This window comes from Pithys albifrons, chromosome 21, assembly GCF_047495875.1.
Source record: "Pithys albifrons albifrons isolate INPA30051 chromosome 21, PitAlb_v1, whole genome shotgun sequence".
Classification (NCBI taxonomy): Eukaryota; Metazoa; Chordata; class Aves; order Passeriformes; family Thamnophilidae; genus Pithys; species Pithys albifrons.
In genome coordinates this window covers 6,867,064-6,882,702 of record NC_092478.1, presented here as the reverse complement: position 1 = coordinate 6,882,702, position 15,639 = coordinate 6,867,064, and the positions used below count along the sequence as shown (strand labels likewise).

At 44.9% G+C, this 15,639-nt stretch overlaps 1 protein-coding gene across 2 annotated transcripts in view; it reads left to right on the top strand.

The window, feature by feature from the left end:
* Nucleotides 1-15,639, top strand: part of AATF (apoptosis antagonizing transcription factor) — a 49,292-nt gene that overhangs the window by 9,865 nt on the left and 23,788 nt on the right. For both annotated transcript variants that reach the window (XM_071574889.1, XM_071574890.1), the window contains exons 5-8: nucleotides 8,864-8,978; nucleotides 9,301-9,505; nucleotides 10,510-10,674; nucleotides 11,421-11,504. In XM_071574889.1, coding sequence (XP_071430990.1) covers nucleotides 8,864-8,978; nucleotides 9,301-9,505; nucleotides 10,510-10,674; nucleotides 11,421-11,504 — 569 coding nt within the window. The remainder of the gene's footprint in view (nucleotides 1-8,863; nucleotides 8,979-9,300; nucleotides 9,506-10,509; nucleotides 10,675-11,420; nucleotides 11,505-15,639) is intronic.

Below are 15,639 nucleotides of genomic sequence, written 5' to 3'. Positions count from 1 at the left end.
AACCCCAATCTTTAAAAAAATATATTTACAATCTATACAATGTGCAAGTAGGTCATGTTGAAGAAAATGATTAAGCACTGACTAACTTTTAATAAAAGCAAGCCTGTTTTAATTTCCAGGGACCCTGTTCCACTTCTGGAGGATGTGCCTGGCAAAGCATCCCTGTCTCTCCTCTGCCTCACCCCTCACCTGTACCCAACTGTTGTTGGACACACCTGGTTAGAGAAAAGCTGCCTGATGAAAAGTGCTTTATTGACACAGGCTTGGAATTTTTCAGAGAAGTTTGCAGGAATCAGCTGCCAGTAATTAATTCCCTCATAATTTTCTTATCATCTCTGTTCCTGGATCTCTTTTAAAACTAAAATATATCCGTACCTACATCTGGATATGTTAATGCATTAATACAGAGCAGGGTGGGTGTCACAGGGAGGGGGAGGAACTGAGGCACAGGCAGATTACACAGTTTCCAGAGGCACAGAGCAGTTACAGGATTAATTGGTGCTAGGCAAGATCATGGACTTAAATATATTCTTGCTTTGAAGATTTTACTGGGAGCCTGCACAAATGTGTGACAGCAGAACTGGGTTTCAAGCCTGAGTGTAAATTATTGTGATCAGATCTAGCCCACTTAAAACTGGTAGTTCATTTTAATTGAATTGTATTAGCCTGGACACTTTATGAATATAGGAAATATCGAGCTTGTCAATTCATGCAGGGTTGAATGTGATTTAAATGGCTGTGGATGCAGGTGTGCCCAAATTTCACCTTTCCTCTCTGATCTAATGAAGAATCTATTCAGCTCTTTTTGGATTGAGCCAAAGCCTGTTGACATTAATGAAGACTCTACTCTCCACTGAAATAAGTGAATGAATCAGACCCTTTTTTCCAGATTCTGTTGCAATGATCCTACAGTGTGGAGAGCTTTGGGTAAGGACTCCTGGGCTATTCAGTGGAGGTGCCAGCTCTAGTGAGAGGGAAGAGAAATGAAGTCAGAGGCTTTACAAAAAGGAAAAGGACTCGAGTTTGGAGCTCTGTGGTTGTTGTGTGAATGTTTAGGTTGTGGAGTTTATAATGTTTTGTGTATGTGCAGAATTTGGACTGTGAGAGGTACCAGGAAAGTATTTTGTGGCTTGTCATTCCTGTCTGTGAATTATTCAGAAATTCTGTGTGGGAGGTAGTGGAGAAATGCAGGATATTTGTTTAATGTGCAGGTTTGAGCTGTTTTCAGAAAAAAACTCTTCCCTTCCTCACAGAGTGGCAAAGCTTTTAGCTGGTGGTATTTATTTTTGAGCAGAATCATCTCCTCTGGTATAGGAGTGGTAAAATAAGTACTCCCATTTTATAGGTGATCTCCATAGCCATGTGTGTTGGACACTGATGTTGTTTAAGGTTTATTTGAAAGCTGCCTTAAATGCTAGAGAAAAAATGGTGGGATAATCCCTAGTGGGTGACCTGATACACCTGAACTCTAGACAGTGGGATCACACCACACTTAATCAGACAGGTTTGCCTACACTCGAGTTTCTCAAGATGAATAGCTAATTAAATTGAATTTAGCTAAATATTTGTGCATGTTAGTCTGTATACAGCACAAACAAGATGCAGGGAAACAAAGGCTTGAAAAGCATCCAGACAAGCATGTGCAAATGTCAGCTAACTCGGATTAATTGGCAATTGGTTACCTTGAGATGGAAACTCAGTGCTTGTCATGATAAATATAATTAATGGCCTGGTATTACATGGAGAGGTCAGTCTAGATGGGCTAATGTTCCCTTCTGGCCTTAATATACAGATAACTATGAAATTTCACATTTCCTCTTCCTTTCTGCTTCTTGCCCATGTGCTTGGGGATTCCAGCCTGGCAGAGGCAGGGAATGTGTGCTGTCAGCCTCTTTGCATTTACAGTAATGTAAAACATCAGTTTTTATAAATCTCATTTTACCAGCCCCATCCCCTCCCTGCTTTGGGCTGATATCAAAAGATGATGGTTGAGGGGAATCAGCAGAGCATGAACTTCATGGAAGTGTTTCTCTTTCTCTCCCTTCTCAGCTTCCCCCCCTCCTCCAGCCCCCTCTAATAAAACCCCTGAATACCCAGCCTTTATTCTGTTGTTGCATCTAGTTATTTTCTTTACTTTTAGCAAACTCATCTATGTCTGATCCTGTTGTCCTTCCTGTCAGATGCAGCAATATTGGAGTGAAAGGGCTAAATTGAGGCTGTTCTGTAACTCTTTGGGACTCAGCTGAACTGCTGGTGTGAAGGGGGGGTGCAGCTTTGGCTCCTTTGTGCTGAAGGAATATAATTTTCCCCTCTGCAAAGGCTTTTGCATCATTTGCATTCCAATGGAACCAGCAAATTGGGCCTTGGTGTGGAGCAGACCTTTGCAATCAGCAGCAAAGGGCCTTTTTCCTACTGTCGTTTGATAAAATTCCACAAACTCAGTGTTTTGGGAAGTGTGGAGGGAATGTTGCTCCCATATTTTCCTAAATTTGGACAGATTTACAGGTGCCCTGTGCTAGGATGGAGCTGAAGTCTGTGAGAAATGTACATATAACTGCACCACCTCTAAAAAATCACCTCCAGCCTATCATTTAGTCTGGGCTGTCTCTTGTGGCTTCTGTCTGAGGCTCAGCAATAGCCTTTTCTTTCTGTGCCGTCTTGGTCTGGGGGCCCCAGGACATGCAGGGCTGCAAAGCTGGAGCTGGGGACAGCCCTGCCTGCCCCAGGTTGTTCCTCCTGCTGCTCATCACCCAGCGGGAACTCCAGCCAAGCTGTTGTCCAAAGCCCCATGTCTAAGATGTGATACCTGGAGGAATTCCCCTGCCTTTTCCTGGCTGGGAACGTGGGAATATAGAGCAAGCTCCAAAAGTAATACTGACAGACTTCAGAATTATGATACACTGGAGCTCCGGCGTAATTCTTTGTTGAAGAAGTTAGAGGCCTAAAATGTTAAGGCTTATTGTTATTCCGAGTTGATAATCTCTGCCTTGCTTTAATAATTTTTCCTCATGCCTGGATAGCCTGCGAGTTGCACAATAATCACTCACACAGCTTTGTAATCAATGCCCAAAGTAATAGGATTCCGCTGGCCAACGGCAATTAATAAATTTGTGTCTTTTTTAAAACACTAGCAAGTCGGGCCTGAAATACGACTGACTGGCTTTCCTCATTTGCATATTTATTGCAGTGGAAAAATTCTTGCCGAATGATTGATGTTGAGCCTGCCTCTTGAATTCCAAACAGCACATTATTATGAAATGAAAAATGCCGGCCATACAGTTGATTAAAGTTGAAGACAGTGGAATCGGTGTTTTTTAAGATTGTGGGAGAATTAAAGGCATATTTTAATAGATGTTGACAAGAAGTGAACTAACAAAAGCAAAGCAAAGGATTTGCTTGAAAAGATTTAATCAAACGTGTTTCGTGGGGGATTAATTGCTGGGGATGACTAGTGCAAGTGGCTGGCTGGTGGATTTGAATGAGAAGTATTGTTCTGAGGCCAGCGGATCGAGGGCCATTTTGACCTGGAGTTTAACTCCTGTCCTGCAGTCCTTTGAAAGGAGTGAAAATTCCCCCTCTTCATCTGAATGCTGGGATAAATGCATGTACCTGATAAAGATACTTTTCATTATGTGCAGCTATTAAAATAAAAGAGGTTGAATTCCTCTCCTCGCTGCCATTTGCATAATGTGACCGGAGCGGGTTCGCCCGCTCTGTGCGGTGGGGACACAGGGATGCTCCACAGGGACACAGGAACGCTCCGTGGGGACACAGGGATGCTCCACGGGGACACAGGAACGCTCCGTGGGGACACAGGGACTCTCCATGGGGACACAGGGATGCTCCGTGGGGACAGATTGACTCTCCATGGGGACACAGGGATGCTCTGTGGGGACAGAGTGACTCTCTGTGGGGACACAGGAATGCTCTGTGGGGACACAGGGATGCTCCGTGGGGACAGAGTGACTCTCCATGGGGACACGAGGATTCTCCATGGTGGCAGGGGGAACACTCCCAGTATTTCACAGCTCAGCTTTTGCTCTGCATCCCGTTGTTCCAACACCAGCTTTGCTTCAGCTTTTTTGTGTGAGCACTTCCACAGCCTGTGGAGGTACATGGAAAATGAAAAGCTTGCATGCTGGTGATATTCCTGTGATGCCAGATCCTCAGATTTAATTGAGGGGAAAAAGTAGTTAATTTTCCAGCATTGGTGTGGGCTCTGAAGTCGAGCCAAGTGCTGTGTGGGCAGTGGTTCCTACTGGTACATCCTGGGAAGGATGTTCTTGTGTGTGTTTGGATATGGCATGTGCAGAGCAGAGCCCGGTGTGTGGGAAGCATTGCTCCAGCAGTGCCCTGCAAGGTGCCACATGCAGTGGAAATCTGGGGAGCTTTGCCCCAGTTTTAGAGTTTCCTCCCTGACCCATCGCACTCCAGACCTCCCGGATGGATGTGCCAGGGTTGGGGAGGGTGGGGGAATGTGCCTAATGTGGAGTGGTTTTTGGAATCCCAGGGCTTGGCTCTGTGAATACCTTGGAAAGCCTGGCCTTGAGGCTCCGGCTCTTTTCCATGGACTCCAAGCTCCCCATGGCTCTGCACCAGCTGCTGCTGTCTGTGGCTGCCTGGGAAGATGAAATGAGACCCCATTTTTAGAGGTCATGGAAAGGAGTGCAGATCTTTTCCTGTGCAGGAAGCTGTGGGAATGCTGGACTAGGGGCATGGATGAGCACTGAAGCCATCCTGTCAACCAGTCCCCACATGGCACTGTGTGTGTTTCCAGGGCTCTGCTTGCAGAGAGGGTTGGATGGGGGAGCACCTGGGGGTCAGTCCCCTGCCACCAGAAGCCCCCCCATCTGAGGGGGTGCCACCAGCACGGCCAAGATTGTCCGTAACCACTGGCATTGACAAAATTGATTTTCTGTGGTTTGAGAGCAGCAGGACAGATTTCATCTCTAGTGGGTCTCCTGACACTTTGATACATGGCAGTGCTATCCATGAATGGAGCTAAATACTCCAGGGCTACTTCCTGGCTGGGTGGAGGGATGTATAAAATGAGAACGTAAGAGGGAGTATTAACAGAAAGGCACACATTGATTTACTGGTGCTGGCTCCCAGCTTTCTTGGTGGATTGATATGCTGTCTGCTGGATCTGCAACAACTTTTTCACTCCTGTACACAAAGTGAAGGGGCTCCTGAGGACTCTTAAAAGTGACTCTTACAAGTTAGTGTCTCATCACAAACACTCTGAGTCCCATTTAAACTGGAAGTTATGTTCAAACTGTGTTTGTTGTGTTCTGGGGGCAGCTGCAGGTGGATCCTACTCACCATCCTTCTTTCTTTCCCAAGGGCAGCTTTAGGAAAAGTTTGATGGAAGGAGGGATTGTGTGTTGTCCTGGGGTTGGTTGGGCTCCTCTGCACACAGAGTTTGAGTTATCTGGGGGGATTTCAGATGCCATAAAAGGATCAGCACCCATAGTTTATAGGGCAGTACTGAGTCACCTGTCCTCAAAAACCACAGGTTGGATCTGCAGAAGTAACTGCTGGAAAAGGAGATAGTTTTGAGATCTTGCTCACTGATGATCTATCAACCAGTGTGAAAAGTGTCAGTTGTGACACTGGTGTCGATATAAAGGGTGGAATATTTACCCCAGCACATTGGAGAGCAGATGATAAGGGATGCAGCAAAGCTGCCAGGACAGGGTAGGAGTGGAGGGGTGGGAGAGTTACCTACTATGGTGAACTATGCCAGCAAAGTTGGATTGTGAGAGTTTTACATCCCACAATTTCCATCTGCTTTTGCAGTGCTGTGCTTGCAGTCACTGGCGCTGTCCCAGGCACTGTGCTGGACAGGGCAGCAGGAATAAGCTGTTGGCATCAGGATCAGAAAGGAGTAGTGGAGGATGGTCATAGAGTTAACAGCATTGTTTCATCCTTGACTGTTTTGTGTCGATACCTTCTTGGTCCTGAGAGCTTTACAAACACAGCCATCAGGGACTGCCCAAGGCCTGACACAGGTCACAGCAGTGGGACATCCCTGCTTCATGGCCAGGGCTGGCATTGCCTGTCCCTGAGAGGTATCACTGGCTTTGTTCTGTGAACAGAGCAGGAGGGACAGACCTGATGGTTATCACATGTGAAAGCTGTGAGTTGGTTGCCTTAATGTACTGGAGTGTTTGAAAGCTCAGTGTTTGTGGCTGTTTTCTGTTTAATTGTGTGTTTCAGACAAGGAGCAGTATTACAGCAATTGTACTGGGGGGGAGGTAGGAGAGCAGGAGGATCAGTGTCCAGCTGCCTTTCAAAATGACACAGTTTACATCCATAAAACAGTTCTGTTTTGTGCTGCCTTCATTCACAAATGGGTTCAGACTCTTCCCCAAAGCAGGTGGTGTAAAGGCAGACAAGGGCACTAGAGGGAAAAGATGATGAAGAGGAGACTGGGAAGAAAACAGTTCCTTCTGGAATTAAACATGAAATGGATGGGGCAGGGCTGGATGGGAAGGGAGCAGGGGAGGGTGACACGTGGCTTCTGAAGTTGAGTTTACAGCACACTTAAGCAGCCAACAGGAACAATGAGAATGACATCCAATAATGCTATTAAATACACAAGAACTGAAAACACGGAAATTACCGAGCTGTAAGAGGCTCGTGATGAAGCCACTGCCTGGAATAATTAGCCCTCCCACCTGGTTAGACGCACTGTCATTGTCTTCCCTGCCCTCTCCATCCCCTTCACTCCAAATAAAATTGCTCCCATCCCCACTTCTGTTGGGGTCCATATCTCATAGCCTGGGGGAGCTTGAGCCTGTCTTTATTTCCTTGCCTGCTTGCCATGGCCCTGCTATACCCCAGAAGAGCTGGAGTGCTACTCCAGTTGTAATTGCCAGGATCAAAGCTGCCTGGGGTGCATTAGCACTGCTGCTGGAGGAGAGGCAGCGGGGAGAAAATAAACAGTTTCTGAAGCTCTGGGGACATTTCGCTGTGTTGCAGGCAGTGGGAAGGATTTTGCTGGTGTAAGCTGTGCACTCAGGCTGGGGTGGGGGCACTTTGCTTTTGCAAGTGATGCTTTAGCTGCAGACACGTACAACAAATGCATTTTTTAAGGGCTTTTGTCTGTTTGTCTTGTAGAATTGTTTTGATGCTAACACACGTCTGATTTACAAGTGCAGCAAACCTAATCCGTTAATAGGTTTATATAGAGGAGTTGTCAGAAGGTATCTATAATGAACCCTGGGCTCGGGGAGGATGAATCCAACAGCTGATCTGCAACAAAAATCTTAAAGCATCTTCTCCTTGACATTCCTGTTACTGAGGTCAGGTCATAATTTATCTCAAGATGGTGACAACTGAGCAATATCACAGTGGTAACACGCAGGAGATTGAGACCTCTGAGTGTCTGGGCTGATTTCTGCTTGCACTGTCTCTGTCTGGCTGAGGAAGATTTGCTGTTCACTCTACCCATGATCTCTGTCCCCCATTAAAAAAAAGAAATAAAGGAAAAAATCAAGTGGTGAAAAGTTCTCTCAATTCTTTTGTGCCAAATACAAAGAAAGAGGTTTGGGAGTTATGCAGAGCAGCCTCATTGCTTTCATGGCACAGGAGTACCAGGGGGAGCTCTGGGCAAGTTCCACCTCCTGCCCTCCACACAAATCCACGTGCTCTGTCAGGCAGAGTAAGTTCAGTTTAGGTTTTTGGGTATGAGTGTGCCAAGTGTTGTACCTGGGAGAGCTGCCCCTGTGATTGATGTGTGGCAATGTGCAAAGGGAGAGTTTGTGTAGGCCCAGGCAAACACTTGTTTTCTATTGCACAGTTCTGCAGGGAGGCTTGTTGGTTGCCACAGAAGAACTATTTTTAAAGAACAGATGCTGTGACACCAGGCATTTAACCTGTCCCATGGTCAGCTGCAACTCTGTGTCCTTGGAGAACATACAGTCATTGGAACAGACGTTGTTTTCTCTGCATCTGTGTGGATACAGGAGAACTGTCAGCTGCAAAAGTTTTTCGATACACAGCATCAGATCTGCATTCAGGATTTGTGTCTGAACACCCTGGAGTGCAACTGCTCATCCCTGTAAAACTCACCTTTACACCATGTATTCATCATTTTACACCTCTCCACCCCAATCTTTTCTTCCCTTTCTCTCTTTCTGAAGTTCTCTAGGCCTGCATTTCTGCTTTTCTGGTCAGAATCTTCTCATTAAGCTTGCCAGGTCATGGTTTAAGTTTCCCCCATAGTTCAGATCTTGCTACATTTAATTTTATTTACAGTCTAATTTCTCCTGCCTGGTGCACACAGTGCTGGTCAGAGCCCTGCAAGAGGTTGAGGTTTGGTTTTTCTTCTTGCAACACGTACATTAGGTACAAGAAGGGAAAGTCAGAGGTCAATTTAGAAGGCCTGTACAAATATATATATATTCCCTCATGTTGCATCATAATATACACATGAGTCTGTCCTTTGCTGTAGAACTTAACACAGAAAAGACTGAGTCAGCAAAAAGATTGTTGTCACATGTGTGTTGCATCTTTAGGATGTTAATCCTTCAGGCTCTGCAGTGGGAATGTTTGTGGATGAAACATTAGATCTGTACACTCCCAATGTGCAGCCAGGCAGATGTTTAGAAGGCAGTTCTGCCTCCTTTCCTCCCTTCTTGGGAAAGAAGTGTTCTCCCCCAGTGTGGGGATCTTTGACATTAACTGCTATAAATCAGTTTGAAGATAAAGCCACATCTCTAACTGATTGGAGTCAAACAGTTAATGGGACATGCAGTGGCTGTAGCAGAAATTCTGATTCAAGATGAAAAACTAAACACTGCAAAGCTGAGTGTTCACCAGAAGCAAGAAATTGTCACTTGTGTCTCTTGTTCTGCAGGTTGTAAAACTCTGGAGGCCTTGCTGAAAGTACTGGTGGAACTTCAGGATGAGCTGCTTTATGAGTACCCAGCCACGAGGCACCTGGTTGATGGAAAGCCAGCAAAACCTGAGAGGTAAATACAAAAAGAGACAATAATTTCCTGAATCTTTCTGAATCCTTTTAGTCTCTGGCAAACAGGACAATACACAGCCTTCCTGACCTGTTCTCTCAGTTGCTACTGTGTCTAGGGGACAGATACTCCTGACAAATGATTTATATTCCTTCTGCCTCATGGAAAGACTGTTATGTAATTTTTCTGGTAATAGAGAAGGGACTAAACTGTGGGTCTTGTGCCAAAAATGCCACCATGGTGTGCAAAAAGCTGGTATTGGAGGGGCCACTGAGAATTCACAGGTTGCCTTAGAGAACTGTGGGTGTTCATCCTGTTGTTCTAGTGATGATGAAATCCCAAGCAGTAGCGATGAGGAGCAGGTGGATAAGGCCCAGGAGAAGAGGAGGAGCCTCCCCAAACGGAAGCTGAAGTTGGAGGAGTACCCCGAGTTCCTGGCCAAGCGCCACGCAGACTTCAGGGCCTATCGGAACAGCATCCTGCAAAAATGGCACGACAAGACAAAGCTGGCAACTGGCAAAATGGGAAAGGCAAGGCTTGGTTTGTGTGTGCTGACATGCTTTTGTTTGGCAGAGATTTGGGGAACAAGTTCAAACTGAAAGAGGGAAGATTTAGTATAATTTTGATGTATTTGTGTAATTTAGATATATGGAAGAAAGTCTTCTCTGTGAGGGTGGTGAGTCCCTGGCACAGGTTGCCCAGAGAGAGACATGTTCCAGGCCAGGTTGGATGGGACTTGGAGCAACGTGCTTGCAATGCTGCAACAGGGGGGTGGAATGAGATGAGCTTTAAGGTCCCTTCCAACCCAAACTATTCCATGATTCTGTGATTCTGAGTTTATTTCGAAGTTTTGTATCATGGATGTTCCAAGTTAAGCTGCAAGTTAAAACAGCAAGAACTAAATACACAAGGACACACTATTCCCCAACTGTAAAGGAGTTTGGAAAGAGGATCAGCCCTCAAATTTCAAAGGCATAAACTTCTCTTTTGTTTTGACCAGATGAGCAGAAATAACATTTTCAGGGACAAACATTTTCCTAAGATTGAGGAAAAATTCTTGGATAGTGTTGGTGTTCTCTCAACCAGACATCTCATCACAGTCTCCAGCAGCAAATAAGCTCCATGAAAATGCCAGTGTTGCTGATCTCCAAGCTGTTTATGGTTTCTAACAGAACTAGGGCCTTTTGTGGCTCTCCTCCTCCATAGAGTGTATGTTTCATACAATGGGTAATCATTTCACTCAGAGATCCAGGGTCTCCTCACATCTCTGAGTTAGTATTAGTCATTGAGAAGTTAATCTGAACCAGAACAGCAAAGGCATTTTATTAAGCCAAGCATTGAGTTGCCTCAGGTTGGGAAGGGAAAGCGAGAGAGAAACAAATAAAAAATCCTAACAGAAATCCCTGCAACGAAACCCAAACCCCCTCCTCATGGAATGCTGTCTGCTTATCCACTGACATGGAAAGATAGGGGAACATTGCTGCCTTGAGGAAAAGCTTTCTGCATTATCTGACACTGGTTAATGTTGTTGCAGGGTTTCGGTGCCTTTGAGCGTTCAATCTTGACTCAGATTGATCATATTCTGATGGACAAGGAGAGATTGCTCCGGCGCACCCAGACCAAGCGCTCCGTGTACACAGTGCTGGGGAAGCAGGAGCAGGAGCCTCAGCCAGCCCCTCAACCTGTGCCTGAGAACTCGGTAAGGCTGCTTTGTTTCTTGACTCATCCTGTAGCTGCAGTGAAACTCTGCAAAACAATTAGCTTGAGCCTTTAGCAGGTAATGTTCTTGTTTGTGAGAGATTTATGAGGGGGATACCTGAGTGTTGATTCCTGTAGTGTGATGTCTAAGAAAAAGATGCAGGCATTTCAGTTCCAGTTTTCTGGTGTTTGCATTATCTCCTGTCCCAGTTTTTGACAGTTTGTGCCCCTCCTGTACTGGAGGAAGTGATGCCTACTAAATCTGCTTTTTGAGGTAGTGGATGCAAAACTTGGTTTTTACTTGGCAGTTTAGAGTCTTTAACCCAGAATGTCACTTCCAAAATCATACTGCATATAACCTACAGAATACATTAGTGGTAAGTCCATTATTAATTTAGTATTTAAGAATGAATAAATACTCAATTCTGAGAGATCAGGTAGAATTACTGCACTTGCAAGATGTATTTTTGCCATTACATTAAAAATATCTGTAGTATTTTGCCAGAAAGACTTTGCACAGTCCTATTTATTTCCCAGTAAAGGTATCATAAATCTGTTTTGGCATTGGCAGCATTTCTGCCTTACCTTTAAATGTATTCCTAGTCCTTAAAAGCTTGTTATGTTGGGAGTTTTTCTCCATTCCTTCATATCATCAAGTGTGTTTACAAGCTGCTGCACACAATGTTGTTGGAGTTAGGAACAGAAATATGCACATATAAGCTTTCAGTATTTCCTTTGTGCTTCCAGGAAGTCCTCCCTCCATCAGATTCCAACAGACACCTGAAGGACATAGATGAGGAGATATTTGATGATGATGACTTTTATCACCAGGTAGGTGATGGTAAATGTGTGGAGTTATGCCTCCAGTTGGTTTTTAATACTTAGAGAGGTAATGCAGTTGGTTCTGTGCTCTATATTTCTTTTACCTGTGAAACTCAGCTGTTTTAACATCCCAAATCCCTGTAGATACCTCAGGGGACTTTGCTCTCAGGATTTGTTGTAGGGCTGTGTGAGCTCAAACTTGCATTGTGGGTGTAAACTTGCTGCCCTCCCTGGCCCTGCTGCACTGGGGGTGTCAGGGCTGCAGGTGAGTCTGTGCCTGTTCTCCCTCCTGGGCATTGCCACACAAGGGAAAAATCCCTGAATTCCCTGAAGGTGACTGTTCTCTGTGGGCAGAGTCCCATAATGAAAAACAATCCTGGCAGACCCTCAGCAGCCCCGGAGTTACTCCTGTCTCAGCCTAAATCATCTCACCTACCTGCTGAATGGGAAACGTGCTCCTCTGGCACTTCTCTTGGAGCCATTCCAGCTTGGATTCAGGCCAGTCGTTCTTTTTATTTGCAAAATTCTTAGAAACAAGGAATCTGCACCCAGTGCACAGAAACCTTGTGTTTGTAGTTTATTTAATAAAGACAGTGCCAGCTTTGTGTAAAATGGAAACTGTCATATATTGAGGAATATGTCACTTTAATTCCTTCCCCGAGGTATGAAAACCTTGGTCTGCTTTGATGATCCACAGAGAGCTTGAACTTCAGGACTAGATAAATATCATTATATCATTACTAAGGCAGAAATTTTTGATCTGAATAGTTATTAGAGTGTCTAGTAAAGTTTAAGGGGAGTGGAATAGAGCTGTTGGCATGTGACTGTGCTCTGGTAACTGACTTAACCAGGAGCATTTGAATAATTTCAAAATTTGGGGTTTCATGTACAGAACCAGGACTAAAAGTAAAAAGGTGTATTAAATTGATAATTCTTGTCTGTGTTGTACCAATAGGAAATACAGTGAACTTTAGTGTTGCCTTTTTTTTGCCCACCAGAAAAGTTTTCAACAGACTTCCAACACTACTGCTGTAGATGTCCCAAGAAAATTTTACAATAGACTTCTCCTGATGCAGAATTAGGACAATTTGAATATTTAATATGTGTGAGTGGTCTCAGGGCAGCCTCCTCAGGTCCAGGATTGCATTCCAAACTATAGCTCCTCTCCAGGCTCTGTATTTATTGTAAGAGCATCTCCATTGCTGCGGATCGAGCAGCATCTCTTGGGCAGGCGAGGATGCCAAGCCCTCTGTGTAGGCTCTTAATGGTGATCAGAGAGTGCCTGTCTTGTTGTCACCAGAGTTTGAAGGGGCCAAATCTGTGAGATAAGGCTGAGGTGGAATTTGTGGGCCAAGTGGACAACTTTGGGGCCAGGTGGGCCCTAAGAACACAAAACAAATTAAGTCAGTATAGCAAAATCATGGAGTGGTCAAGGAGAAATAGCTGAGATTGACAATCTGTGGACCTGTGCAGAAAAGGTGCTTATTGGCCATGAAATGTTAAATTTTTAAAAGAAAAATAGGAATAGATGAATGGCCCAGTCTTTCCTCCTAATAACTTTAACTTCGATAAATCGTGATTTCAGAAATATGACTAGTCCCAGCTTAGCTTTTCCCCTGGCTGGTTAATTGGGGTGCTGGGGTTAATCTAAATTAAAACTTAAACTAATAGAGGTCATTGAGGGAAGAGAATCACCTGAGTAAAACAAATGGGTCTGCCAGGCACAACTGTATCTTGGCCATTTCCCAAGAGGGAAGTGGCAGCAAATTGGAGTTGTTTCAGCACTCGGCAGAGGTGAAGGATGGGTGACACAGCTCTAATGCGCGGCACTCTGGAGGCATTCCAGATTGCACTCCTTGCCGTACCAACTGCTCCTGAATAGGAGCAGGACCAGCCAGCAACATCTGGCAGCACAGCGAGGGATGGGTGCAACTTTGGGAACCCCATAGACTCTAAATATGGTGCTTAGCCTGGTGCAGGCTTTAATCACTTCCCAGTCCTTGGCAGCGCGCTCCGACAGCTTATCCCGGCCTCGTACATCACGCACAGACATCTGCTGAGCCGCCAGGCAGCTACACATTCATTTTCCTTTCTTGCTTGGCTTTTTTTATATCCCTTCCTCCTTCTCTTCCTCTCTGCCTCCCTTCCACCCTTCTCCTCTCCTGCCATCCCCAGTATGCTTCCTGGGAGAGATTATCCGTGCAGATTCCCGGTGATTGTAGGGATACAGCCCCGCGCCAGCCGCCACACGGCACCTGTTCCACTGACCTGGTTAATGTCCTGTGTTCAGTGGGATTTGGCAGAGATTGGGGCTGAGGCCAATCCAGTGATAAGACTGAAGAAAATGGCTGTGTGTTTTCTGTCACCTCCCAATTAAATTGGATTCATAAAGTGCTTTCCTTTATTTGTCAGGGCGCTAAGCTGGAGCTGAGCGTTGCATTCAGAGAGGGGAGAGTGCAGCACAATAGAGCTGACAAGGCCCTGAATGGCTTTGCTTTCACGTGGGTCATAACTGTGCAGGGCTTTTGTGTGTGTGTGTGATTGCATGTGTGGATATAAATAACATGCAGGAAGGGAGCTGGTTCTTCAGGAGTGCTCAGCAGCAGCGTGGAGGGTGCTCCCAGCCCCTGACCCCTGTGCATTACACTGATTGCAGGGGCCATCCCAATACCTGCTCTTTTCTTCCTATTTAAATTTACATCCAGACTCTTTTTTTTTCGTATCACTTTCATTTTTCTAAAGAACATTTTATAGTTATTAATTTATTTTGATTACTGCTTAAAAGGTAGACATTCAGATAAAGAGGAACATTGGAAACCAACTTCCTCTGTCTGTCAGTGTGAAATTAGGCAAGTAAAAATGAAAAAGATCTGATGAATGTGCACAAGTTAATGATAACAGAATAAGTAGTTGTACTGTTTTGTAATAGATTATAATACAGAACTCTGTAATGAATCTGTTTTTCTTGTGGAAAAACAGTTTTCTGGTCCAGGTCTTGGTATTCTGTAGAATTCAGCAGGTAGATCTGGCGGAATTTTGTGATGATTCAGGATTTAACTCTCTTCTGCCTGTTCATCCCACCTTCCTCCTATTCTCCACTTGTTTTATGAGCAGTTACAATTGTGGTGCCCATGTTGAATGGTGATGGAAAGCAGAGCTGAATAATGCAAATGAAATATTTTTATTTGAGTTGCACTGAGTGGGAGTAGTTCAACTGTTTCAGAAGGATCCTCATCACTGCCAGCAGTGAGGCTAGAGCCCAGTTCCCTTTCTTTTAAATTCTCCTTCATACATGGTTTTAAGGGAAGAAAAAGGCTTTTTATTTTTAGAAGTCATATTTACATAGAATTCATTACAGCTGATATTGCAGCATTAAGACTTAAAATTCCACCCTGCTACCAGGGAGCTGCTGGTCTGACATGCTACAGTGGAGATTTTATTATTAGGTTGAAATACTCTTCTGGTAAAGGAGAGAGTGGAAATTGCTTTATTTCCAACAGGAATTAGCTTAGTGTTCATATGCTAAGTGTTCCACTGGTAGCAGCTCTTCCCAGAACAAATGTTCATCATTGATGGCAGCAGGTATGCCTAAGGAGAATTGGGAATATACATAATTCCTTTTTTTCTCTGCTCTCCTGCTCCCTCCTCCCCTGATTTTGGTTATGTTGTACATCACTGTGTTTTATAACAACCCACGGTCACCAGTCTTGTCTGTGGTCACCACAACTTCAGAGGCTGAGAGAGGCCAGAGTGGGTGGGGAACATCCAAGGAGACACTAAAGACTACAAAGAGGGATGGCAGCAGTTTGCCAAGCAGGAATGCCAGTGGCTGGGGAGGAATGTCATCCCTCCACACTGTCTTACGGTGACATAACTGTGACCGCCTGGGATTCACCCTCAAGGTTCACATGTGTGAAGAGCAGGGAAGGGACTTACTCCTGTCCTTGGCTACACCATGACTGCTTAGGGAAGGAGCTGATCCTGTAGGAAATGCTGGTTGGTTGTAGGACTGGTGTCTTGCTTTATGGCTGTCCCTGTGGAGTGGCTGTGCATGTCCCTGCCCACTCTTGCCCACTCAGTGTGACAGTTACAACTTTTACAACAGAGCAAGAAATCTCACTAATTTCCTTTTCCTTATCTTAGT